At 39.2% G+C, this 27,589-nt stretch overlaps 1 protein-coding gene across 1 annotated transcript in view; it reads left to right on the top strand.

Annotated features, from left to right (window-relative positions):
* CFAP92 (cilia and flagella associated protein 92 (putative)) overlaps nt 1–22,268 on the top strand; it is a 28,248-nt gene extending 5,980 nt beyond the window's left edge. Inside the window, 12 exon segments of the mRNA XM_072876384.1 lie at nt 1,581–1,699; nt 6,238–6,401; nt 9,524–9,708; nt 11,357–11,696; nt 11,699–12,239; nt 13,282–13,439; nt 14,245–14,323; nt 16,284–16,581; nt 18,406–18,570; nt 19,337–19,366; nt 19,368–19,550; nt 22,104–22,268. Coding sequence (XP_072732485.1) covers nt 1,581–1,699; nt 6,238–6,401; nt 9,524–9,708; nt 11,357–11,696; nt 11,699–12,239; nt 13,282–13,439; nt 14,245–14,323; nt 16,284–16,581; nt 18,406–18,570; nt 19,337–19,366; nt 19,368–19,550; nt 22,104–22,268 — 2,427 coding nt within the window.
* Nucleotides 22,269–27,589: the final 5,321 nt, after the last annotated feature.

Here is a 27,589-nt window from a genome sequence, read left to right as displayed (position 1 = left end):
AAGCCTGCAAAGGTAGAAAGTGTGTTCGAGGAGATGAAGGACAGGAACACAGCTTCCAGTTCAGATGAATGGAAAAATGCCAGCGTTTTGCCTACGTGCTAACCCATTCTGTACTTCTGTTAAGGAAGAAAGGAATGTCCTGAAGGTCTCTTTATGTTTCTTTTCATTGACTTTGAAAAACTATGTGCACTATTGGGTGTACCAGTACTTGTGCTCTGTAAAACTGGGAAGTTGTTACAGTTTCTCAGTATCCTGCTTACAGCCAGGTAGAAACCTAATATTGCATTGCTTCATCTTTGCTTACTTCCAGATAATGGCAAATTTTGTTCTTTATTGTGTGGAACGTATTCAGCCATTCAGGTGCAAATTCTCCCTGCCATTCATACAGTGTTGATTTGCTCTAATCTCACTGTAATTAAGACCTAGATCTCATTGTAAGGCTGATACATTGTGAGGCTAAATGTTGAGTAATTAATACTGAAATCTGTGACTGTAGAGTGTTTTTCTGTAATTAAATGACATTCAAACAGGTGTCCTGTGTCATACTTATGGCATATATGAAACATTGACTAAATATCTGGACATTTCTACACATTGTGTAAGAGATCTGGACACTATTAACATTACTTTTTTTTGATGAGTATTCAGTAGAATAGCAATTGGAACAGTTGATTAAAATAAATAAGGAAAAGTAATGTATTACTTCTTATGTATGCAGTCTTTCATGCATTAAGATCTGTTATGGGCATCAGTACCTACTTAAGTACAGATAGGACATTCACCGCTAACAAAATATTATTTGGGTATTCTCACCTCATTTTAATTACTTGTTAATTCCTAGGTTTTTTAAATTGCAGCATGATAATTACCACAAAACTTATTTTTCTAGGAAATAAAGTATGACTTCATAATATTTTAGTTTCTCTGCATGATCTCTCAAAGTCCCTCAAAAATATTTTATTTTATACATTTTAGGCTTATTCAAACTCATCCTTGACTCGGAGACAAAAATTAAATGGATTGTGGTTTTGAGTTACAAATACAGCTTGCATAAGACTTCTCACCACATCTTCCTAGAGCTTTACAGATGCATTTTGTTAGTCTTATGGGAGTTATCAAAACATAGCAAGACTTAATAGCAAACGTAAAACCTGTTTTAATTCAGCAGAAGAAACTGATCTGAATGGACTAGCAACATCTAATTGTGGTTTGCCACATCCATCAAGGACAGATGACTGATGTACAGCGAGGTGAGAATGTGGCACTTGCATTGGGAAATGTTCAGGTGTTAAAAATGTAGTTGAAGATATGTAATTGTTTTTCAGTATCTTTTTTTTTTTAACATTTTATAATTATACTGTGGTTTCAGAAGTGGTTAACTACTGCTTTTTGCACCATGCCTACTGATTGTAGGAGAGGAACAAAAGCATTAAGATCCTCTTTGATACATCAAGCGTGTTATAGTATATTTGGGGTGAAGAAGCTGTTTATGAAAAAATTACATAAAATAACAAATTTTGCTCAGCTTGCTTGTTTGTGCATGTTTTTTTCTTCTGTTCACTTGTATGCTGTGACTTCAGATTTGTGAGATAAGAGTGTCATTAAGACTCGATGGAGGAGGAACAGGAGGTATTCTGCTGCTAGTTGCTCAGCTGAAAGGGTTAGGAAGTGGCAAAAGTGAGGAGTGTTGCGGTTCAGGGTACCTCATTCTTTCCAAAAGGTTGAAGGTAGCGTCAGCGATAACAGTTGCTGGCAGAGCAGGCTTTGCTGGCTTGGGAGCTCAATGAATCAACTCTATAACTATGAATTTATATTGGGTCAAATTACCATGAGGTAGTTTTCTAAAGCAATTAAGGTAATCCTGAGTTTATACTGCCGTAGTAGCGTAGTTGCCTATTTGTTCTGTTCTGCTTTTAGGAACAGCTCTTCACTCTTTTGATTTAAGGAGTAATTTGTTTTCTCAGTGGTAAATTTCTAACAATTAGCATGTAACTCTCCAAAATTGTAGAAAAGGTTAGAGGGTTCAAGACTTGAGAAACCATAACATTTTAAATAAATCGTATTTTCTTGGGTATTATTCATAGTGGAAAACTTTGCACTTGAAATAGAAATGAATCATGAAGAGGGTGTATCTCGAATACATCATCCAGAATGTCATTTAGAAAAATATCAACTCTTAAATTACTTTCTTAAGGTTCCCATCTTGTTTCTAAAAAATTAATTGGTGTTGATGGCACAAGATAACAAATCCACTCCTGTGTTCCAAGATGTGCTTTCTTGTTTTATGCTGTTGTGCAAGTTGGAGAATTTCTCCTGAACAAGATTTAGTCAGATTGTTACCCTGCTCAAAAGATAATGAAGTCAATTAAAGGACTCCTAATGCCTTCAGCACAAATATGAACTCAGCTTTACAGATGGACATTTCTGAGTATTTTGTACGTTGTGAGAACACTGCCATTTCTGATAAGTGCATCTGTAAGTGAATCTTGCAGTTCAAATGGTATGGGTTTTGTGTGGCAGAAGGAAAACATACGTTTGTAGAGATGAACAAAATCAGCAAGAATGTTGCATTGTACATGGAAGCAACACCTTTAGTTCATTTCAGATAGCTTTCATTTAAGTGCAAAATCCATCTTCAAAGAAACCCATTCTCCCAGCATTTAGAAAATCCAGCCATCTTGCTTTAGGCTCCTAGCTTGTATTCTTTTGAGCTGCTATGGATGCTTCTTTAACAAAGGTGCTGTACTGTAAGATTTGGGAGAATGTTGATTTTTAATCAATGTCTTGTTATATCGTCTTGCATAATTCTTGGTTTGCTGCCTGTTCTGTTTTTAACAGTTCTCAGTTTCTGGCTTGTAGACTAAATAGACTCTTCTGTTCATGTCCACCATATATAGCCTTTGCTAATTGAGCTATTTCCTATGAAAGTAAATACCGTGTGATTGCATGATGAAATAAAATGGGGCCCTCAGCTTCATAACTGCTAGAAGCAGTTGGGCTAGTGCGTTTATATCTTGCGTATCTGTTTGCGATAATAGAAATGGAAAAAACAACCTTTGGAATGGAATTTTATTTGTTAACGGCTTATGGGAGGAAATACCTGGTGCAAATGTGAGTTGGGGTTGTTGAAATTAAGTAGTGTTTTTACTGCAAAAATAGCGCTGGTGAAATCTTGCTCTGCAACTCAGACTGTGAATTGTTGCTACTCTGTGTGCCATGAGCACGTCCTTTCTGCTCAAAGACGGGTGTCCATGTTGTGTAAGATCTAATGTAGAACTCCAGGGCATAACCTTACTTTGGACTTGCTCTGCATTTCATAAGCATCTTTATTGCTGAAGTATAAGGATATTTGAAGGATATTTGTTCAGTTTAAGTCTGAAAGTGTAGTTCCTTATGCTGTTGCTGTTCCCTCGCATGCATTTATACTCTCTGTCATGCCAGGAACAAAATTCTGGTGAAACATGAACAAATGAGATCAGTATTTTGCAAAATTAGGAGCATGTGTTTAGTCTTCATGCAAACATAACTTTCAGTACAGATTAACTGGAATAGAAATCCTTTTTAGGTAGAAATATTGTAATAGTTTTTAAAAAACCCCCAAAATCATTACTGGAAACGTATTTAGAGGTATTACAATCTAATGACACAAGAGCTATGTAAGAATATTTATCAGGATATTAATTCTTCTGGAAAAATTTACCTCTTCAAAGTGATGCTCAAACAGATAAAATGAATTAATATTATACCTGTACGTACATCACTGTTGCTTTATCATATCTCTGAACATTCTCACTCTACCTGTATTGTGACTGTGGTGATGGTTTTTTCTAGCTTCATGTTCAAAGAATTATTATTATTGTAATGATCATTCTTTGTGGAGGACTAGTGAGTTACCTGACAAGCAGCCTACATGTTTACTCTAAAAGCAAATCTGAGACTCAGGAAGTTATATTTTACCAATTTTATTATTGGCAAAGTTTTGCTGCTCCTTTGTGCACCTGGAAAATAATTTTTTTTTTCTAAAGAATCAGGTTTCTTCTTCCCTCATTTTATGTCAAAAGTCTACAGCCAGAAAGTATGATAGTCATGATAGTTGTACGTGCATTTCTTCTCTCAAATTGGTTCCAGAAAAATTCTTAATACTGCTGTAAATGCCCACATATGGTCTGATATCCTCTATGCCTTCTCAGTCTGCAGTGGGGAGGTTTCCAACAAATCCAGCAATGAATTCCGTGTTACCTCCGTGGACTCCACAGTTCCGTTTCCTTCATTTATTCCCACCACCGGGAGGTTCCTATATATAGTGGTGGTCTCTAGGGCCTCTGACTCTTTGCAGCGATTTTTCTTTTTTTATTGAGGCAAATGAAACAGCCTGGTTGGTTTTAGTTTTAGCAGGTCTATTTTTTTCTTAGAATGATGGTTTACTTATAAAACCGCATGCAAACTTTTTTTATTTAGATTTTTTTGTTCTCCAAGCAATTATTTTGAGTCTGTCATTCACTACTTAGTTAACCGTATATTAACAATTTTGACTGTGTGTTTTTATAGGAATACAAAGATCTCGGAAAGCTGTGTTTTTAATGTTGATCACTTTTAGTGCTGCAAAACCACACAACCAACCTTCTCTCTCCCCACTCCCAGCTATTACTACGATCCTTTTTGAAACATCTCTGAGGATAGGTAGAGTTATTTGGGAAATGCTTGGCTTAATCTGTGTAATGAACTATTATTTTTAGTGCTGTAAACATACATTGCTTCAAGCTTCACAGCCACAGTCTTGATTCATTGCTCACTGCATGGATGCCTGTCTGAATTAAAATAATGTTTGTGAAGCAGCTGAAGATTAAGATTCCTGGGAGGAGGAGGAAGAAAGGATGTTTGAAAGACTTAATGCCAAGGATAAAGGGAAGATGTTGCACATACTAATAAATCTGAGAGAAGATGCTGTAGATTGAATATGATAATCTGGAGACAATATTCAGCACCAGAAATCCTTAAAGTTATCATTGTGAGAAGCTATGGGGGCAGTAGGCAGGGAGAGTTGTACTTTGTGTCCCAGGCGTATAATACTGGTCACACTCAGAGATGACTAGATGACACAGAGTTCTTGCAGTCTATGCTATTAGCAATAAAATGTTTGTTAGATTAAAGCCTTAAAAAAATAAATTAATGTCATAATACGTGTGTAAAAGAGTAGATTGCATGTATCTGTCTACATATATTGAACTATAGTTATTTCATTACTAAACATTGTACCTCTCAAAACATCATCAAATGCCTTTATTTTCAAACTGCTATTATCCTAAATCATGCCTATAAAGCTAATTAGAACAGGGACCAGTTTTTGTGAACACTGATGTCAACATTTCTTGGACAGACATTGTATTTCCTTGAACTGCAGGTAAGATTCTACCACTGATTCTGTCGCGCCATTGTGAGGAATCTTTAGGGCTGAATGCGTTCTTCACAGATAAAACAATTTTGCTGTGGTATATCTTGTACTGCTGCCCTCCGGGTACAATATATTACAGGGATCTGAAGACAGGGCCAACAAAATTGTTTATTCAGGAGATTTAAAATGCAGTGAGATTCGTCTCTGTTAAACAGCCTTTTCTATTGTTTCTGATTAATACTCATTTTTCAGCAGCAGTAATATGTCAAATTTGTAAGGAATGTGTGTACTTTAGGGAATGAAATGTGTGATGGCTTGTGAAGAACCATTTACAGCAGTGGCTGATATTACAAAGTCTGGGAAGCTTGTTAATGCTGAAACTAAGTGACAGCATTCCTAGCTGCATTTTCTCCCTCAGAAGGCAGTTGCTCCTATAATAGAGCAAAACTGTATTTATTCTAGATTTCTGGTCTATCTGTAATTGTGTTACAGTATATACCAAATGTGAACAGTACTAGAACAGACATCTTTCTCTTTCCTCAAAAAGCAAAGCAGATGTACAGAAAAATCTCTAAGTAAGGTAGTATGTACTATATGATGTTTTACTTTGTGCATCTCTTCAGGTACGTACTTGGTCTCTTTCTTACTTACTTAAAAGAGAAGGACCATGTATCCTGTTGATATCCTTTTTTGATCTCCTTTACATTTATATTCTGGCAGTTGAGCTCTTTTAGACTTGAAATTTAAAAAACCAATTGTTTGGATGGAATCATTAGCATGGCAGGGATTTGTTTTTTTATTTTCCATACTTCTTAAATAACTTCAAGTCTTTTTACTGTTTTCAGAAGTATGATATTTGCAAAAACCAGATTTCTGGATAAGGCCCATCTTCTGAAGCAGAAAGCAGTTGCTGGTCCCCCAGTTAATTCAGCTTCAAAAGAAACTGAGAAAACAAATGATAATGTGGGAATTCTGACATATGAAGCAGACAAAACAGCCACCACGAATGGTAAGTTCTGGATGGACTTATGGACTAGATTTGAAAAGGTCAATAGGGAATTCTGGTTATCTTCTTTTTAAAAAAAATTTATTTTATTATTATTTTAAAGAATTCAAGGTTGAAACAAAGAAGTAAGAGTTACGGGACCTGTGCTTTAGTCCCGGCTCTGCCATGAGCTTTCTGTGTTTCTTCAGCTGCTAATAAAACTTTCTTTTTCAGTTTCCTTAGCTAGTAGTGTGAAGCAGGGATGATGATGGTTCTTTTATACTACTTGGAGTGTTCCACGGTGAAGTGATGGATCTTTGCAAGGGACTTGGGTGAACAATGGTGTAAAACAGTTAAAGAGTAATGTTGGAGCTAAAACAGCTATTCCAACTGCGAAATTATCAAGCTGTTGTTTTGTATCACTTGCATTGCTTTTTCCGCTAGAGACCAGGTTTCGATCTGTGGTTTACAGTCCATTTTTATTTCCAGTGCTTGTTCATTATGTTAAATGAAAACCCACAGCCCCATTGAGTGATATGTTGCTCTCTCATCTGTAGCTTACAATTGACTAAGGCCGTATGAAAGGTGGGAGGAGATGATAGCCCCTGCGACAATGGACGCTAAAGCATATATTAACTGACCTCTGTTAAACAGCGTGCTTGTCTGACCAAAAACTAGCACAGCATCACAGGGTTGCAGTGCACATGGCTCCTGGCACACATGATGAAAAATACATTTGCTTATCAATAAGCGTCACCAGGCATGAATGCTAACATTCAGTTGTAGCATCGTTCTGTCAAAGTAAGCGAATGCACCGATAGCGTCAGCCAGATCTTTGCTTGCCAACTGTTTTCTGTTGCTGTCCACTGTGGCCGAGTTTGGTGTGCCTGCTTTTATGGACAGAGCTTTTGAAGAGCAGTAACACTAGTGCAAAACAGGGCGTGCAGAGGAACAGGCAGGCATTTTGGAGCCCTCTGTGTGCACGCAGATGGTGGTGGGCAGCTCAGGCTGCAGCACAGGGCTACGTTTGAAGAGCTTTAACCCCAAACCACATCTGCTCTGTTCACCTGGGGTGCTGGTTTGCTCTTTCTTTCCCGTGACTCTGGAGACCCCTGACTTATGCGATCAGTTCTACACAGTTATCTCTCAAACTTCCACACCCTGTCTCTTTCAAAATTAAGGCAGTTAGAACTTTTCATTTCCAAGCTTTTGATAAAGTTACGCACTTTGTAGGGAGTTTTCTATGTGGGTTATCATTTTGCTTCAGTTCAGAGTGGACTGTTTTTTCCTCAGTGTCGTTTTGGTACTGCTAATATTTCTAGGCACATTACTATTGTTATTAAAAGATAAAACTTTAGTAATACGTTGCATGCCTCTCTCTTCTTCCATTTGAGTGTTAAATTTGTCCTTAAAACATTCTGCCATTCCTTTTATTGTAGGAATAACAATAAACCAGGAGCAGCAGCAGTGATATTTCTACAATTCTTCTTTTAAGTTGCTGTGTTTGCTTGCTACATTTTTTTGTCAAACTTAAACTACTTTGTGCTGAAATTCTGTACTCGCTTAATTAACTGATTGGACAAAGCATCTGAAGCTAGGATTTAAATACTCGAGGCTGGGACTGACTGTGCTTTTACTGGCTGGGTAAAGACTGGATCTGAGCAAAAAGAATTTTGGGAATAATTACTCAGTCTCTAAGAAAATGACAAATATTAAGGAGTTTATCTTTGTGGTATCCTTGTGAGGTAAAGAAATGACAACATTGCTGTTTCGGAGATGTGAAGTTATAAAATACAGGTTTCTGTAAGCAACAGAATACATATCACAGAGAGTACCATACATGTGTCATAATGCATATACGCAAGGGAAGAATAGTAAGGTGGCAAAGATAAATTTTATTTTGGTAATTCCATGAACTTCTAATGCTTGCTGTTGCAAATTTAACTTCCTTGTAAAGTAGGGATTCTATATACAGTATAGTGGACTGTGCAATGGAAGTTTGAGCTTATTGAAATACCTATAGCCTAAGTTGGTGTTAAAGTGTATAATTGACATCTTTTTCTAAGGATGATACTGAATTATGCCACCTACTGCAGTAAATTTTAAATTACTTCTTTGATTATTTGCAACAAAATGTTTCCTCCTTCCTACTCAGTCCAACCCTGGCTTCCATCAACAGGTAGAAGAGGTTCTGGTCCTAAAAGAAACATTGCTGCTGCTGTGGCAAGGAAGTATGGCATTGCTTCACTGCGGTTAGATCTCATGCCTCTCCTCTGCGGTATTATTCTGTTAGGAAGGGGCAGGGTAAGAGCGACCTGCTGGGTGCACTCCGTGTCTCCTCTGAAGCACCTGTGCTGGTGCCTCTGCCAGGTGGAAACTGTCTTGAAAGATCCTGAGGGAATTTCATGTTGTGGATAAAAGCTGTCTGGTTATAAAAGGTTTAGGATTTGGTTTTGATCTGGGGGAGGCTGACATATGTTCAGAAGTCTGTGTGCTCTGAAGGGCAGGATGTCAAAAATAACTCTGCATTGTAGCTCTCCATCAGCATGGACATCTAAGTTCTTTGATTCAGAATGTGTTGAAAGTGGGATATTGGTCAGAGTAGAGTGGGTTATTTCTGTGGTTTTCTGACTGTAATGAGATTAACATTCATTATTAATATATGTTGTCCTATTTTTGTGTGTAGTGAATTAAACTCCCCTTTGTTCAGTGCACGCAGACAGAAATAGCAGTATGTCATGGAGCATGGAACTCAGCTGCTGAGTGTATGGACGTGGCAAAGCTGCTTGCAGAGAAGCCAGTTTGTTTAAAGGTGCTTGTTTACCTTTAACGAAGAGTTTAATTATGATGAAAAGTCTCTGAACTGCTTTAATTTTTGTGCTTATGCGAACTGTATATTTACAGCTTCAAATAGAAATAAACTTCTGTGTGCTTTCAGCAGTTAGCCCAAGCAGGGGTTCTGACACTGCTTTGGGGACTATTTTCTTCCTTACTGTAAAAGATAAATAATATTTGAAGCAGCTAAAGCAATACTTTTGTTTTATTTTAATACAAATTCAGTGGAGATTTGTAATTAATTGCATCAAATATGGGTGCCTTGATGGGATTGCTTCTATAACAGTATTTAATCTTGTATGTTTAAAAAGGAGAAAAATCAGTGATCAGTCATCTGGCAGAAAACAATCCTGAAGTTTTAGATGCTTATGTGACTTTCACTGTGGAAACACCTCTTCTGTCTGAAAGACAAAGACATTAATTGAATCCACTGATGATGAGGATTAATTCAGCTACCTGCCTCCCAAACACACCTGTACCAATAGAAGTGCTGCAGGTAACACATACCGTTGCTTCTTTCTGAAAGAATTTCCTTGTTACCCTCAAGTAGCTTTGCTTGAAATACGGGCATAGTTTTAAAGATAACTTTCCTTATGAGTAGCAAAATTGGAGAATATGACTAACATATTTCCTGAAAAACATGTGGGCAGATTAGTGCCTATGTTATCGTAGGCACTGGCGCCAGAACAGCAATCCTTGTGTTTTCCAAGGGCAGTAATTTATATATAGTCATCCCATTTTGATTTCTGAGCAGTGGATCTTGAGTAAGCCAGAGAAGATCTAGTTCAGTCACAGCGCTATATTGTTTGCAACAATTTGCTGACAAGTCAGTACGTGTTGACTTGCTCATTAGAACAACTTCTATTCCTGTGTTAAAAATATTCTTTAACTTAAAAAAATAGCGAATGTTTCACATCTTAAAAAATACTGTTCGCAAAAAAAGTTCTATATTGGTGAGAATATAGTTTAAAGTTTTTAGTCTTACGTTTGTAAATTTGGAGAGATGACTTAGAAGATATCTTCCCATGTCAAATGGTTGCATTTTTAGGCTTAAAGAAATGCTATTTTAAAATGCCTCTTTTCTCAGTACGATACATGGTCGATGTGAAAATGAAATTGAGGTCAAAGACCTTTGATTTCAGGAGCTATTTTCTTGATCCTCGGCTGAGGTGGAATTATAAGGGAATAGCATATGAAAGATCTGATCCAAGTTGCATCAGCCTGAACCGTAACATTAGTAGGATGTTTTGCTGTTTTTGTGAAAATAGTTTAATAATATTATGTTAGGAACTTTATAATGGTGCATATAGTTCTGAGGTGGAGTTTTACAGTGCAGGGCTTATGACAGACTAGGTGAATTGGCTTAGCATTTTATGAAGAGAAACGGGGAAAAATGTCAGTAACTGTGCAACATAATAAATAACGGAGACAAAAAGACTCTGTAGTTTCTAATGCAATCTGCAGAGTGACCACAGAAGTTTTGACTTTGTTTCCCTTGCCAAGTAGGGTACTGTAAGAAATAATGAACTGTTTCAAATTTGCAATTGTCAGGATAGTCCTTGGCAAGTAGCCTCTCCATGCAGGCTGCTGTAATGCTGATGGACACTTACATGGAGGAACTGCAACCAGTATTGTGGAATGAATCCCCCACGTGCTTCCCCAGATTTGTAAACAAATGGCTAATGTTGGAGGTCATACAGTCCATTCCATACAGTATCTCTGGATACTTGTTGAATTTCCTAACTTCTAGCTATAGGCATTTATTTTGGGCCTCAAATCCTACAGATGAATGTATAGGGAGAAACAGAAAAGGTCTAGGAGCTGTTGCAGTCCCTAGCATGTTCCTATAATGATCTAGAAACAAGGAGAGTTTTTCTGACATATTTGGAAAGTCAACAAAGTTGAGGACAGGCAAACAAAGGGGACAGTATATTCCCCAAACCCAGGATCCAGACCAGACCTACATGCCCAAACCAGGCATGTAGAATGGCCTCTTTGCTGCCTTTGAAGACCATAATTTGTGCCGTGAAGTACATCCCCCGTACCTTATCTACTAGAAAAGCTGATTGTTCTGTGAGGAAAAAATAAAAAGGAAAAAGGTTAATGCTACAAATATCTGTTTCTCCCCAGTTTTTGTTCTTTAGAGATTGCGTGTTCCCACCTACTGCAAATACAAATTTCACAACTTCCCACCTCATCAAACTCATGGACAAATCCATGGAACTCATGTCTACTTTAAGGATGTTAATGTACTTCTAGCAGGGACACGGAAACCTGGGGAATTACAGAGGTGTCTTAGAGGTCCACCTTTGGAGATTGAAGTTCATGACCGGGATAGAAACACGTAAAACAACACAAAGAAGCCATGTTTGTTTGGGGAGGATGAAGCTGATGAAAGAGTGGGTAGGGTGAGCTTCCTTGCTTGCAAAGCCACAATCTATAATTCTTTTAAGAAGAACAAAGTGTGGCATGGGGTAGCTAAAGTCATCTAGCTGATTTATTGTTGGGTAAAAAGTACTTGACTATCAGTGCTCCCATCCATAACTGTTCAGCTCCACATACAGCTGCTTTCAGGGAGGAGGATAAAAATGAGAAAATAATAGAATCATTGAGTAGTTCGTCCCTGCTACCTATGGGACATTATCTAGAATCAGACTCACTTTTGAAAGTAAGACTTGAAATAGCTGTGCCATTGGGAATGCATGCAGAAATTGCTGATGCTCAAGTCATAAATTGCCCATATGGTTGTATAATCTACACTTTTGACTACAATAATTCATCATTATTACATCATTTGGTGGCAGAGATTACAGAAATCAATGCTAAAGCCCTCCAGCTGGACTGCTGTCCTGTACACTTAATTGGAATGGCTCTTGCTGCATTAAAACTGAAAACCACACTTGAGAAAGTTTCTGAGTTGGATATTGTTACTGGTTTTCATTTATTGGATGGAGCAACTCATCTCTTTGTCTTGGAGGGATTAAAAGACAAAGCAATCAAGAAACTGTGGGATAAACACTTTGAAAGGTAAGAGAGTTTGAGGTTTTTCATCAGTTATTTCCTGAGATTAAGAGATTTTAATTTGATTTATACCTCCCCCATCCCTTTCTACGCAAAGATATATGGGCAAGTACATAGCTGATGCTTTCTATGTGGTTTTAGTGGATATGAGTCCCAATGGGTGCTTCACTTGAGGCATAATCTTCTCATCTTTATCACGTTACACCATGGATCATCCATGTGAAGTTAAAATGAGAAGGATGGCAACATATACTTTTGTTTGTTAAGCTGCTACTTGGTTTATGGGAACAATACTATAATCTGCCCATTCTAAATAATAACAAAAAATACTCAATGGGATCTAAACCAAAAACAGTCACCATGAGGAAGTGGATTTCAACCTGTTTCTTCCTTTGAGTTTAGGGGAAAATGTGACAAATTCAAGGTGAATGTCTTCCTCAAATTTCATGCTTAAAAATAATTGATATTTTTTTCCAGCACTGTAGCATGTTGTTCAAGCTTTCCCTGTGGTAGTTTGTTGTTTTGTTTGATTTTTTTTTTTTTAATGCAAGTCACTTCATTTTTGTTTGATTTTTTTTTTTTTAAATGCAAGTCACTTCATTGCAGTTACTGAAATTATTTATTGCATGAAAAGTTGTCTCTTGTCAGTGCTCACCTGTAACCTAAATTGAAGCTTTGTTTTACTGCTGCAGTATGGATTTTGGTATTTGTAGTAGAAATACTTACTTTTGTAGCTGTAATAAAGCTGGTAAGGGGCACAACACTGATGAAACTGAGATGAGCTTCCTTTCAAATGTTTTCCATGCGACTTAAAAAGAAAGCATGTGCAACTCAGTTATGTCATGAGAGTTTTGATATTTTCTTTGTAATTTTGTCCAAAATAATTTTTTAGAACAGTTCATGTGAAGTGAAGGCTGTAGAGTGAGAGGTTCCATCTGAAGGACAAAAGCAAAGCAGTTTCATTAGAGAGTAATTGTACTGCAGAACTGAGGAAACCTGCGATACAGGCTGATTGTTTTAACCTTGTCACTGGGGTACTTCGTTACAGGACTTACAGACATGAAGATGGACAACTGGAAATACTATATAACTCACAACTGTCTTTCCCTCAACGCCTGTATACAGACCTGGAAGCTATCTTTTATCATTTCCGCCTCTGTAAGCCCCTCTTCACTGTAACAAAACAGCCTCTGCTTTATGTCAGAGGTATGGTTCCTTGGGCATGTTTCCAAGCCTTGTCCAGATTCATAGTCAAGAAATGAAGACATGAAATGTTAGGAAAGTAGAGTCAATACATGATACAAAAAATAATACTCTTGGCTATCTTTTCTGTGATGAAAGCAGTCTGTGGGCCTGATGGGTAACTCAGATTTTGGATCGGGTGCGGTAAGATGGAAGAACATGGTTTTCTAACTGCTGATGTAGTCATAACTGGATATTGGTGAGCCCACTTTCAGTTTGGGCAGGAATTTATACTTTGTAAAGAAGAGGAGACAGGTGTATCAGTAGGATAGTATATCAGAAAATATCTGAATATAATACAAATTGAAGAAAGAGAAGATTCCAGTGTCAGAAGCATCAGCTGGGAAGGATTTACTTCTCTGCTCAGTTCTCATAGAGATGGAGTAAAGGAGGAGGCCAAATAGGACTTGATAGATCCAGAAAGTCACTTGAACTAAGTGGGGAATTCTAAAAACAGTTTTCCTAAGATAACTAGAGAAAGGAAGAGTTTTGTGAGAGTTGGGAGAATATTTTTCCTGTTCCTGGCTTTTTGTTTGGGGGTTTTGTTGCATGATCTATTGCTGGATCTCTGCCAGGTTGCTCATGTCAGCACACGTATTCTCAGCCATTTGCCTTACAGCGTCTCTGACATTGCACCTCATGAAATGGATTGAAGAAAAAGAAAGTGGGTGAAGTCTTATGTGCATACATCTCTATCTATATATTTTACTAATCTATGAGACAATTTCTATGCATGTTTGGTTTTTTGTTTGTTTATTTGTAAATTAAGACATATCTATTGAGAGGTGGATAAAGGTACCGTCCATCGTTGATATGAGCAACTTGGGTTTAGAAGGCAGAGATGAGCTGTGATTGCTTGCTTTCTTGCTAGAAGTAGACTGGCTTGTTTAGATTAACTTCTGAACTGAAATCCTGCAAAGCTTATTTGAAATGAATGGGGACATTTAGTCCTGAGACAAGAAAGAATGAATGTCTCCTAGACATCAATCTGATTTCATAACAAATTGGTGTTAATGTGCCTTTACACTTAAAGTTCTGAAGTATATTCATTCTAATGATCTGCATGTAACTTGGGTACCTCTTCACGTACCTGTAATTCGTTTCATGTTTATGCTGTGAGATGGTGAGGAAAAGAATACACTATGGAAGTGACTGGTGGCCATCACTGTGATGTCCTTAAAAGTCCTTTGTTTCTTTTTATTTTTTTCCTTCAACAATGGTTGGTAAATACTTTTCTTCCTTTAGCTATGTGCTGACAATATTTGAGGTAGAGAAAAATGTAATACTGCATAGTTTAGATACTTGGTAGTTAATTTTCTTGTGAAATTTTATTGCAGTATCTCCTGTCTAAAAAAAAGGAAAATTAAATCAGCAGGTTGGCTGCTGTGCACAACTTGCTAGATAGCTGCAGCTCAGGTCCCTGCAGTGAAAGTGAAGGTTTCGGGATGGCTGGAAGAATTTTAAATGCAGGGGGTTATTTTTCCACTAGAGAGAAAGGAAGCTGCAGGAACGATTACTGTACTTCATAGTACTCATTGCTATAAAATCAGAGAGAACCTCAGTAAAAGCATCTTCAGTGGCTGAGACGATGCCCTTCTCGACACCAGCTCTTTTCAGCACCCCACCATCAACAGGTGAGCGAATCACGTCTGCCGGGCATTGGGCGTTCGTCCTTTTTGCCATACCCTCATTCTGCTGCATCTGTAACTATTCAGAGAAATACAAAGAAATTCTTCACTGGAGTATACGGGCTGTGGACTGTGTTCAAGAGCAGTCTCTAACTTGTACAGCTCCTGTTTTACTGGCTTTTGGTTTGCTGTAGTCAGTCACTGGTTTAATGGGTGCACAACAGAAACTGCTGCTTCCCAATATACTTCTTTCTGCTAGAATTAGCCAGAAAATTAATTTTAATGTAGAAAAACTAATGCATGTGATCCATGTGCACAATGGCCAATTGAATTTTTAACATACCGATATAAACTCAATTTGTGTCATTAATGCTGATGCAACTTTGAAATTAATGTCATTTATCAGTTGTATGTATTGTTCAGAAGTAATGGTAAGAAAATAATGTTGTTGCAGTGATTTTACAATTGAATTCTTTTACCGTACTTTGTAAAGTTACTCTCCCCAAATAAAGAACAGGTATGTGATAAGTGAGTTAACAAATTTCCAGTTTGAGCAAGGAATCATCATGCTCTGTTTGGCTGTTAGTCACTTTATTTCGTGGCCTCTGCTATGGCCTGAGCCAGAGAGGCTGAGAACTGAATTTAAGGGCACGTACACAGGGTGTGTGTATGGTGTTCAGTAGCTGTCATATACTTAGAACCGCTTTTGTGTTAACACTAGGCTTTGCAGGCCAAATTTAGTGAATGAAATCAGATGAGGTAAGCGTTGCCATGAATAGCACACAGAATTAAATTTGATGAGAACGAGACGTAAAATAGAGGTAAGGCAGGATGGATTTTAGTGGGTATTCAACAGAAATATGGGTCATACGCTGGAACCAGTGTGTGTGAAGGGACTTTGCTTTATTGCATTTCCAGCCAGGGGCTAGAGAAATTCAGCAACTAATCATTAACTTGCAGCTAAATCTAGTGCCGGCAGCATTCCTAGAATATTCCTAGTAGGTATATTGCTAACCTTCTCTATTGCTGCGGAATACCAGCATACATGAACTGACCTGAACTTCTTAATAAACAGAGGTTTCAAGAAGGTTGTATAGTTTTTCCACAGTAATACTAACTGTAATGATTTGATGACAGTAAAGTTTTTGTAAGCTAATAAAATGTTGATGTCTATTTGTAGGCTCAGTTACCTCTGTCACAGTGAGAGGTTGAGGGATGTAATTCTGGGGGATCTGCTGCCCGCAGCAGAGGTGATCGCAGTCTTGAGTCACAACTATGGCGTTCCCCTAACTGATGAGGATCTCTTCATTCAAAAACCTCCTTTACTCTCACTTTCCTCTGATGATTACACAGTACCAGGAAAAGTTAGCAGAGTGAAACAGGCAGTGTATTCTTCGTTACATAACTACAATGAAACGTGTGTGCAGCAGAAGAAAGAAATAGCAGCCAAAATGTCTTTTGAGAGAAACCATACTGGGGTGAGTAGTTTGCGGTATGTGAGAAGCAAGCCTAATAGTTGCAAAACTTCATATCCTTAATCAAGACCTCCTTCTTCTCCTGAAACAATGACTCATTAGACTTAAAAACTTTTGGTAAGGTATTTGTAGGTGTTATGCAAACATTATACAAAAGTGCAGGGTAATTTTATTTTGCAGAAGTTGAATTGCAAATGTAATTGCTTCTCAAAGGGGAAAGCAATTCTAGTGCTTACAGGTAAACAGAGGAGACGCAGTGTGAGTGGTGAGGAAACTGATTATTTAAAGGACTTGTAATTTCTTTTGGGGTTTGGTTCCTATTTTTCTTTGTCTCTTTCTTCTCCATAGCTCCCCCATTGTGCTTCAGGATGTCATCCAGGCTTCAGGTGCTCGCGGGGACTGAGCCAACTTAGCTCATGTGAAAATAGTGCTTTCTTCTCTTACCGTGTGAAAGACCTGCTTGCCTTTGGGCAACCAGAATGGCATTTGTTCTTGACTAAATAAAACCAGCAGTTGCAGACAGAGCTGAGCTGAGCTTTAAGGAAATGGTGAAGAATTTTAGAACTTCTTCTGGCTTGTTACCAGCATCCATCTACCACTTCTGTTGCCTCAGGGAAAACACATTGAAACTAAACCCTTTCCTGTTAGCATAGACATCAAAGAGGAGGTATCCCACATGTTTCCTGGGAGTCTGAATTGTTTTTTGGAGTATCTTGCTCAGTTGAGGACTCTAGCCATCCCATGGTTTGTGAAGAATAGTTCTGAATGTTTTTTCCTGTATATATTTTAGTACAAAGAGGTTTTGCCTGATCTGTGTTCCTGTATAAGGGTACTGTCTTGGAGATATTGAAAGAAATTTAACTTGTAAGTATTTCCTTTTTTAGTCAGTCTGTTGATAAAGGAGTATTACGTGAGGCTACAAAAGAAGACTGTCTTAAGTAATTGTTCCCAGTGCTTGCATTTGTAACCTCACGGGAGGATGAGCGCAGCAGAGCTCTTAGGCCTAATCATTCTGTATAGATTCAGTGTAGAGTTATTTTGTTATTTGTATAAAGTTAGCAGTCTTCCCAGTGTATGTGTTTTAACCAGTTTTCATTTTATACGTGCTTTTTAATCAAGAGGATAATAGAGGAATGGGAAGTCCTCTGTAGAAAAGAAAATATGAAATTCTTTTTTAATAGCAGGTAAAGTAAACTTTCAGGCTTTTTAATTAAAAAAAAAAAAAAAGAAAAAAAAAAAGGGAAGTGGATGTCACAGGGAAGTGACATCCAAAATGCAATTTTACTCTCTTGCTGTAATTACCTGTTATGACAGAGTCTGAATTCAAAGCCGTAATTACCATAAACGCAGTAGAATGATGTTCTTAAGTCAATGAAGAAAGGGTATGAGGGTTTAATTGTACTGTGTCAGTAGAGAAATTTAAAGAGCCCTGATGAATGGTGTTTCCCATGTCACTGTATTCGCTGGGGTGTTAATGGAATCATAGAAATGAAAGAACGAATCTTATTTTGTTTGAAGACAATCAGCACCTCTAGATCTGTAAGTAGAGGTCATCCTCTGGAGAGTGCTTGCCGCCAGTCTGCTGCCATTGCTCTTGCAATGTCATATGCAAGGGTGGAATGGTGCTATTTTTTTTGAGAGTGTCTTCTGTGGAGTATTTTCTTAACAAAGAGCTGTTGTGTAATAAATCTATATATAGGGTTTTTTTAGGGTTTTTGTTTTGTTAAAGATTTTTTAAATGTTTACAGAATCATTTGCTTGTTCATAATTTTTTTCGTAACACTGTGAATTACCAATTCAGACAGAACTCAGATGTAATCTCTGCAGGCTAACATTGGTGCTGTATGCCAACTGAAAGGACAGATGAAAAAGCCAAAGTTTGAAGCTTTCAGGATTTCTCCTGTTGATGGTAAAGCTGTCTTTAATTACAGCTCTCAGAGCCTGAATTCTGCAGAACTTGCAAAGAAGCATCTTCGCCAGGAAATGGAAAAGGTGAATTGAGACACGTAACTGGAAGACCTTTGCTTGCTGTATGTAGTGCTGAAAAGAGAGAGAGGAATTAAATAGGTTTACACTAGTACTCCCATGTAGTGCGTAGGAAGGGAAGTTGGTATCCAAAAAGGTCTCAGTCTGAGAGGTACTCTGGTGTAAAAGCCTGCTCTTAATGCCGTTCATTACAGTCGAGTCGTCTTGTCTCCATGACTTGGGCTGTCGTTTTGACTGTGGACTTTGATAATCTAGGTGGTCACTTCCAGTTCTGAGTCCCACACATTTATAAGTGGGAGAATTCAAGTAATCGCAGTGTTGGCGTATGCAGTATGAAGTGATTTGAAGAACACGTTTAAGAACACATTTGAAGAATCACATTTATCTGCTTTTGTCTGCATGGCTGGCTTGAATCTTAATAACAAATGCTATTTTGCTATCAGCTAGTGGAAATTACTATAGCTCTGTGAAAACTGTTCATGAGAGGAACTGCAGTTCTCTTGTTGCACAAATAATATTAAAGATACTTCTTTCTGTAATTATTTGTCACAGATCCCATTATACCACTTGCCATTAAATCCATCGTTGGATCGTAATAGAATGAGAGTTAAAACCATTTTAAAATATGTAATGATATATATATTTTGTATAATTTTGATCTATGATTGCAGTTTTAAGGAGAGAAATTATACTGGTTCTGTACCTTGTGGGCTCCTCTCCCAGCAAAGGGGAATTCACATTAACAACAACAAAAAAATCTTTTTTTTTGTAGGAACCAAAGAACAGATTCACTTATTGTCGTGGGTTATCTGTCAGCCACATTTGACCCAGTGGATGTGGTTGCTGCCTGTAAGGAACCCTTTGCAAACTCCAGGAGTATGTGGCTGTCACCGGATGGATTTGTATTTCCTGGGCTCAAGAGCAGCATTGAAAGCAACCTGCACCCTCGGATGCCTGATGAGGCACGTCTGGAGGAGTTAAGTGAGGTAACAGAAAACTTACATCAACAGTCCAAAGTGAACTCAAGCATTTTGGGAGCCTTGAAAGAGGCAGCCTGCTTTAGCATGTGGAAGTCTCTTTTGAGGGGTACAGCCTAGGCAGCTTTTTTGAGGGTGAGGGCGATATTTGCAGTTTGGGTACATCAGCATCTAGCTCACTCAGGTGATACTTTGTTTGGATACACAAATTCTACCCTGAACACATACAGAAAACCCATTTGCCAGTATTAATTGGATATTAATAGGTATTAATGGACTATAGTGTGCTTTGTTTTACATTTACAGGTGGGGTTTAGTGTCAGAGAAAATCGTAATATTGCATTCCATGATGAATGGGTTCCAGGCTGTTCTTCATGAGTTGCCAATCTAATTGCAGCCTTCCTTTGTGTTTCCAAATTCTCTCACTGCTTATTTTTCCTCCATCTTTTCTTTATGGTTTGTGGTTACAGTTTTATGGGGTGTTTGTCCTCCACCACTGTGTTCTCTATCAGTTTCTTCCTGCCGTGTGTCCTCTCTCCCTTCTCTTGTTCTTTACTATTTAGCTTCTAGTTTTCTGCCATTTTACTGGATCATCAACCTGACTAGTTTACAGTTCCCTGTTCTGAACAGTCTTCGGCATTGGGTACACTCAAGCACATGTGGTCTGCTGTTAGGAAGAAATTTGGATGTTATTAGAATTGGCAAGATGAGGAAATAAAGGGAATAGAACAGGTTTTTTTTGTGCAGGATCAGTAAATTCTACCAAATTAGTTGACCACAGTCACAGCACAGCATGGAACAAGCTGAATGCTTGGAGGCTTGCTATCGTATCTTGCAAGAATGTACACATGTTCATTTAATTTTCAGGCTTTATTTATTTATTTTTTTCCATACAAATTAAAGTAGTTTCTCAGAAAGGTTAGAGTATAGCTGAAGTGAAATGGTTAGTGAAAACAAAGTGCTTTTTTCTGATCCATGATGCTAGAGAATGTATCTTCTCATGAAGGAGCAGAGAGGATTCACTGACCGAGAGTAACAGAAGCCAACCAGTACAGTGTAATTGCTGGTGCCTTTTGCCGAAGAGATAAAAAAGAGGAGGGGAACTAGGCAGTACAGGATCAAAACTGACAAGCTGAAAAAGGGTCAGCAGGCTTACAGTGCAGCAGCTGATGACTGACACCAGGGTTACTGAACTTAAATAAATGGGGGACAGTGACATTCGGCGTGGGAGTAGCGGTTGACTAGTATGTTGTGTTGACCATTGGCGCCTACTGATGGGATGAGAAGGGGGAAGAGAGCTGACATCTTACCCTGAATGGCACTAAGTGTAACCTGGCAGTACCAATACCTGGGTAGCATCCATGGAGCTGTGACAAAAGAGGAAGGAGGCTCCTCCTGCAGAAGCAGGGACCTCATGGGCATGACCAGCATTATGCTGGATAATGGAGGTTGATTCTGAACTTAGCATTCGTGTCACCTTAAAGATGGAACAAAAGCAGAAAACTATTAGGATCCCATTCTGAAGCAGTCTGGTTTTGATAACATTGCTGCTTTAACCATTTCTGGTTTTCTTCTCAAACACTGGATTTGACTATCTTTTGTAACACTGTCCCTTGGGAGGCAAAAGAGTTCTTGGAGTTCTTCCGGTTTCCTAAAGTATTTCCACACAGTTTCTGCACTGACTCAGCTATCCTTTACTGTCACTGTTTTACCTAAAACTGTGCAGTTACAGGGCTAACAACAGACCGCGGGAGTTACTTTGTAGCTTAGGAAGGATAGTTTTGTCTGGAAAAAATATAACTGGTATTTCAGCAGTGGGTAGTCAGAGGACCGCAAAAAGTTGAACTCTGTTTCGCAATCGTGATGATGAATATTCCTGCCAGTGCACATGCTGCTTCTCTCACCTGCTTCCTCGGGACACCTGGGCTCTTGGCCCCAGTACTGATGATTGTATTTTTAGAAGCACTCGGACAGCGTCTGCTTTCTAAAAGCACTATGCTTTAAGATTGTCCTTGAGATGATCTGTAGCTCTCACTGTTCCGGCAATTCTGTACAGCTAGTCCACTTCTTACCACTGGGATAAGATAAATAACTAGTTAGGTGTTGGACTGGGTCTGTCCTCTCACAGCCTCCTTGTGCAGCGAAGGATATTGACACCGAGTCACATGGACAAGAGGGATGGTCCACCTTCGCCTGTGAGTTTAGCAGCTGTCTATGAAATACAGGAAAGTGCCTCAGACCCCTTATACCACTGCAGAGGAATGTGACATAAATATGAAATTGAATCCCCTGCCAGGTATTTCTCAAGTATACTGTAAGTGCCTGTATGTTAGATAACAGCCCAGTACTAGAGTGTCAGCAGCTTGCTCACAAAATGGATTTTTGTTCTTATTCATGTGTATCAAACATAACAAATTGAAAGACTACTGACAGAGAGAAGTAGTCTTGTGTAGTGGAGCTTGGACTTTGGTGAGATCCTATTATGGTAGTTGTTAGATCGCTACCCAATGATCGGGCTAACTTATTTTTTTGTGACTCCTCCCTGGTGATTTTTTCATTTAGAAATGGCAGGAGAATGCTCTGCATGCTGACATGGAGCCAGTGCTGTCACGAGACAGCTGGAGCTGGGACAAATGGCACATTGATTCTGGTCTTTACAAGAAGCCACCTGAGCTCTTCGTGACAACAGCCCCACAGGCTGGCAATGGATCTGTTAAAATTAACTAATCAAAAAGCTTTTAACTTCAAGCTCTGACACCCGAAGCTTGTTCAGTTCTGCCATCAAGGAAGGGAGTTTGAATGCGAAGAGGTTTAGCAAGGAGATCTGCGTACAGCAAAACTATTTGTACTCTAGCAAATGAGGCACCTTAGCATGTAAGACCTTGGCCATACTCCAATTTTACCTCTCCGTTTACCTAACTTCTTAGCCGTAGTTCCTTTGTCTCTAGTAAAATACGACAGGGAGGTAGAGATCCTTCTCGGCTTATTCTTCTGTAAAGCTAGCTCTGTTGGCTGCCTGATCTTCCTTTATACAGATTGATGACCATCAGCTTTTGTTGTTACCAAGGTCAGACAAAAAGCTACCTCACAGACTGTAAGCAATACCAGATAATTGGTCCAGAGGGGGCTGAGATGAGCCGGTTAAATCTGCACGCTGTCACAGCAGCCTGTAGTGTGCCTTGGTGCGGTGGTCAGCGTAGAACATCATGTTCTCACACAAATAGTAAAAGACAAAGCTGTATTTCATTATGAAAGGGTATTTTGAAAGGTTTGCCATATGTTTCTTTTTCCCCAGAACCATCTGAAATTCACTGGAACGTTTGCAAGCTGGAAATAATAGATTTATTGTGGTTGCTAGGACCTTTCATCTTTTAAAACTTTTTGGCTGCACATTGCCCTGTAACTTGCAAACACTTGCTTAGTGCAGTTCTTCTTACAGAGAAATGCTTTTGGAAGCGGTCAGGATCGATTCTGCTTTCATGTGTGTTTTATGGAGCCGACAGGACAGTGGATTGTCTTTGGGGGCACTAGCCATTATTCTAATACCTGTATCATTTGTTCTAGTTGAGTCCTTGTGTGAATGGTTGTTTGGTTGCAATAGAGGCTTTTAGCCTACTTTTTTCTTAGTTCAAACAGCCAAAACTTACCTTTTCCATCTAACTGGTTTCTATTGCCTGATTTTTCTGTTGTTGGCCTTGTGAAGATGCTAAGCAGATTCTGCAGACTACGTTTGATGATACCAAGCTGAAAGCTCACTGGCACTCCACAGCAGCTGAGTGAGTTACCCACACGTGGGCCAAGAGCCAGGTTTCAGCTACAGAAGCTCCAAGGACTTCTGAAAGATAAGCCCCTGAAATTCTCTCTCAGGAAGGCAGGACCAACTTTGAAGGTAAAGACTGTCTTTGGGTACTGACCCTGGCACCTGCCTTTGTGCAGCAGCAGCTGTCCTGCACGTTGTGGAAGGCAGATAACGTATGACACGCTAAATCTAGCATAATACTTTTGGAAGTAAAAATATTTGTTAAAATCGATGGTGATAGCACTGGTTGACTCAATCTTACAAAGCTCATAGAAAAACATATCAATCAGCCAGGGCACAAAATGATTTTTAAATTTTTTTTTCTTTGCTTTGATGCTCAGAGATAATGGGGAGAATTTCTGTTAAATTAACTAACTTCCCTGTCAGCGTGCAGTGGATGAGAAAAGAAGAACAATTTTTGGCCAGCTGGCTTAGCAGCTCTAAAAGAAATTGTAATGTCCCCTAATGAAACGTAGGGGTTGAGGCACTTCTATAGACTAGATGCCAAATGTCGCACCATGTGTTCTCTTGATTACCATAGTGCTGTATAGACTTCCTGAGCGTTGCATTTCAGCCTGTTGGTGCAAAAATCCCACACAGACACCCCAGTTTGCAAGACTAAAGGATTTGCGCTCATTAATATGGAAAGCTGCATGGGTGGCCTGCACCTAGCTGTTCTTTTGTTGCCTGAATCGTAGTCGGTGCTTGCATCTAAATGACTGACCCAAACCCTGGGCGTGCTTTTAAAGCTGATTTTGATCAAAGGGACTGAAGCTCGCTGTGGGCTACAAATGCTCTAGCAAAACAAACACAGGAACTATGAGAATGTTGGTAACAAAAGCAGAGTTAAACCTTTGAGGCCAACTCACTCCCACTCCCCCCCCCCTTTTTTTTTTATTTTTTGATATTGTGAGTGTCAGTCCTTGCATTAAATGGACACTCAGCAGCAAGCTGCCTGGCCTCCTAGTTTATAGCGTCAGGCTTAGGATGGAGTATCCCTTCGTGCTCTCTGTGCTTGGCCTTCTGTTTTGATTTGGCTGTGGCTGTTCAAGCTATGAAACTTGTCCATCTTGGACTCTGCCTGTTTCCTGTAATTCCAATACACAGCCTTTTTTTGTTAGATTGCATATAAATACTCTTATTAGTTTATTAGATAATGTACAGCTTGCACTTCATGACATTCTACTTACGGCCCTCAGACTTGACTCTCTTACATCCCAAGTTTCACGAACACATTTTTCAAGGCTTCCAACTGTAGCCCACAGGAAGACATTTCTGTCTTGCCTCACAAAACTGGCTACTCCTTTGCAAAGACATCCCTTTAAAAAGGAGAGGTTATGTGCATTAACTTCCAAGGGTCTGCTTTGGAAGATTAAAAAAAAAAAAAAAAAAAAAAAAAAGGAAAAAATAAAGAAAATATGTCTTTTTTTTTGTTGTTTCTAATAAATTTCCAAACTAGCCTCCTTTTCCAGTACAGTGTTTTTCCTCTGACAGAGAAAGAAAGAAAATGTCCTTGCCGGATGACATGTCTGGCTGAAGAAACAGAATTTAAACAAGATGGATCCATTAAAGCTAACCGTGCAGAGTTACATTACCACAGCATCATTTATTTTCTGCTTATTTTTATGTAAGCGTGTTTTCAGAATGGTGAACACAGTATCTCAGCTCCACGAGCTAGATTAGTGCCATTGCCTTCTATTATCTGCTCATTCTTATGCTATTGTGTTTTCTGCTGCTTTCTCTCTCTGTGATCACCTCTTCCTTCACCTGATTTCTTTTGTTTGTTTTGTTTTTAAAAATCTTCTTTGCTGTAGCAGCTTAGGGCTGGTGGCTAAGTGTTGTGGCTTTTCCTCCATCCTGTAGAAGCTGTGCAAGTCTTCCTGTCTTCCCTGTCTTCCTGGCGCTCTGACAGAAGGGCATACCGGCCGTACAGGTCTGGGGGTGCTGGCACGCAGAGGGGTTGCTCGCCCTACGGCTCAGGTGCTCCGACCGCCCTTCCCAGGTCTCATCGCTCATCCCGGGGCACTGGGGTGCAGCCGTGCACCTCCCGCTCCCCATGTGGTCTTTGCGTTTGTGCATAGTGGGAAACAGCCTATTCCTAGGGGCAGGCTTTGTATCCCTAACAGGACTTAATTTTTGCTATAAAAGCAAATGTGGACTTTTTAAAATTTTAATCCATGCAGGCTTCCTGTACCTGATTCACATGCTGGACTGTCTCTCAAACCATGTGCTTTCTGTAGCCTCCTGTGAGTGTAATCTGACCGTGTGTTACTTCTCACGTTCAAATCGTGCTTCTGAGTATGTCTACTCTCTCAGACCTTGTCTGGCGCAGCTATTTGATTACTGGGACATTTTCTGCTCAATATTTCTACTCACTTGTTCGGCAAGCAAACCACCTGAGGGCTGTATGACCATTGCTGTGCACACCTCCAAGCTGGAGCTTAACCTTTACCGACTAACCTGGCAGGTGGGGGTTTTGGGTGGGGGTTTTTTGTTCGTTTGGTTGGTTTTTTTGTTATTGTTTTTGTTGGTTTTTAACACTAGGAATCAGCTTATGATTTGTATCTTAAAGGTTTTTGAAGCACAAAGATTGCACATCATGGCTTTTAAAAAAAATAATAATAAAAAAGCATGATCTCAAATACCGTCCTGTAGGAGTTTGAGTAACGCGTGCTTTAGCTGTGTACATTTGCAACCTTGTAGTTCGCCTGTAAGGTAAATGCTCTGGGGCTTATTTATGTAACAGTATATGAGGGTGCAACAGCTTTCATTGTCTTGTCAATGTTTTGGGGAATCTATGCATTTAAAAATTGCCTCACCTTGGCGCTCAAAGGCACCCAAAACTTCCTGTGTAGGCAGACATTCCTCCCTTCAAAGCCTAGCTGGCTGAGCACCTGAACATCTACTATTTTCCTGTCCTAGCCTACCCAGCCCTGTCACACCGGTTCAGATGCCCTCCCAGAAAGGAGGAAGAGCATCGCCAGTGGCTTTGTACCACGCCCTGATGACCAGCACAGCTTGACGTGGAGCAAGAATGTTATCCCCCGGCCCAACAGCAAGCAGGAGATGTTTGAAAAACTCCAAGGCGCAGATTTCAGGTAAGACAACCTAATTGCTAGAACTAGCACAAGTGGGCCCACATCATTTTGTATGGTGCGTGTCAAAGCGTTACAGTATACAGACATTGTAATACTAAATCACTAGGTCAATAAATTAAATTCTCAGGGTCAATAAATTAAATTCTCAAGAAACAAACCAATTATACAGGACAACCTGGCGTTCTTGGGAGGTCTCCCTTTCAAGTCCAAACTCCAGAATTAAGGAATTGGGTTTGTCACTGGTGAACACTGGCCCTGGGTGTCACTGTGTGTTACCTACATGTTCACAGATGGAGCTTTCCACAGAGCTGGCACAGACACTGACGCTTCAGCCGTATGCCTGTCCTTACACTGGAGAACGTAGGCCGCAGCATTTCTCATCCAAGAAACACAAATCTAAGTTCTTCAAGAGCAATGTTTACCTTTCCGGTCTAACTGCTAGAAATTTGAAGAAGTTTCATGTTACTCAAACTTTCTAAATTAAACTGTGTCAGGCAGCAAGTCTTGCATTAACAGGAAACTTGTAGTTACTATCTATCTCAATTACATATGGAGCAAGGTAACGTGGTTTAATTGCTATTTTGTTCTTTATTGTGGGAGATGAGTTCTGGCCTTTATTTCGCTGTCATGCCATTGCATAGTCCAAGATACTGCTTCGCTTCATTTAATTATTCAGCTCTTGCAGAAATGTAATCTTTCAGAATCCCACGCTAGATATAAATCATGCTTAACAAGGTCAGACTTTAGCCTTTTGAGTGTCAGCTTGTGAAATGACGATTCATTAGCTCCCGTGTTGAACCTGGTATCTTACTAGGGTGAACACTAAATTTGTCATTTCATGGCTGGCCTCTATCTTCCAAAGGCAAGGTAGAGCTGCATCTAAGGCAACAGGGTGTTAGCTAACGAAATTACTGTGTTAGCTGATTCAGACCTGTTAGCAAATTTTGCCAGAGCCCACACTGCTCTTTAAATGCTACAGCACCCGATGATCACAATTCCTTGTTCAAATCACACTTCTCCCAAGAGTGGTTGAGCAATACGAATGAGGTAACATGGCCACAGTAACTGATGAAAGGGGTGAGCTCATTGGCTATTACAGTAAATTAGTATTCAGTGGTGTTTAGTAAACACCTTTGTTTAATGGAAAAATT

This window comes from Ciconia boyciana, chromosome 11 (genome assembly GCF_034638445.1).
Source record: "Ciconia boyciana chromosome 11, ASM3463844v1, whole genome shotgun sequence".
NCBI lineage: Eukaryota > Metazoa > Chordata > Aves > Ciconiiformes > Ciconiidae > Ciconia > Ciconia boyciana.
This window is presented reverse-complemented; position numbering and strand designations above follow the sequence as displayed.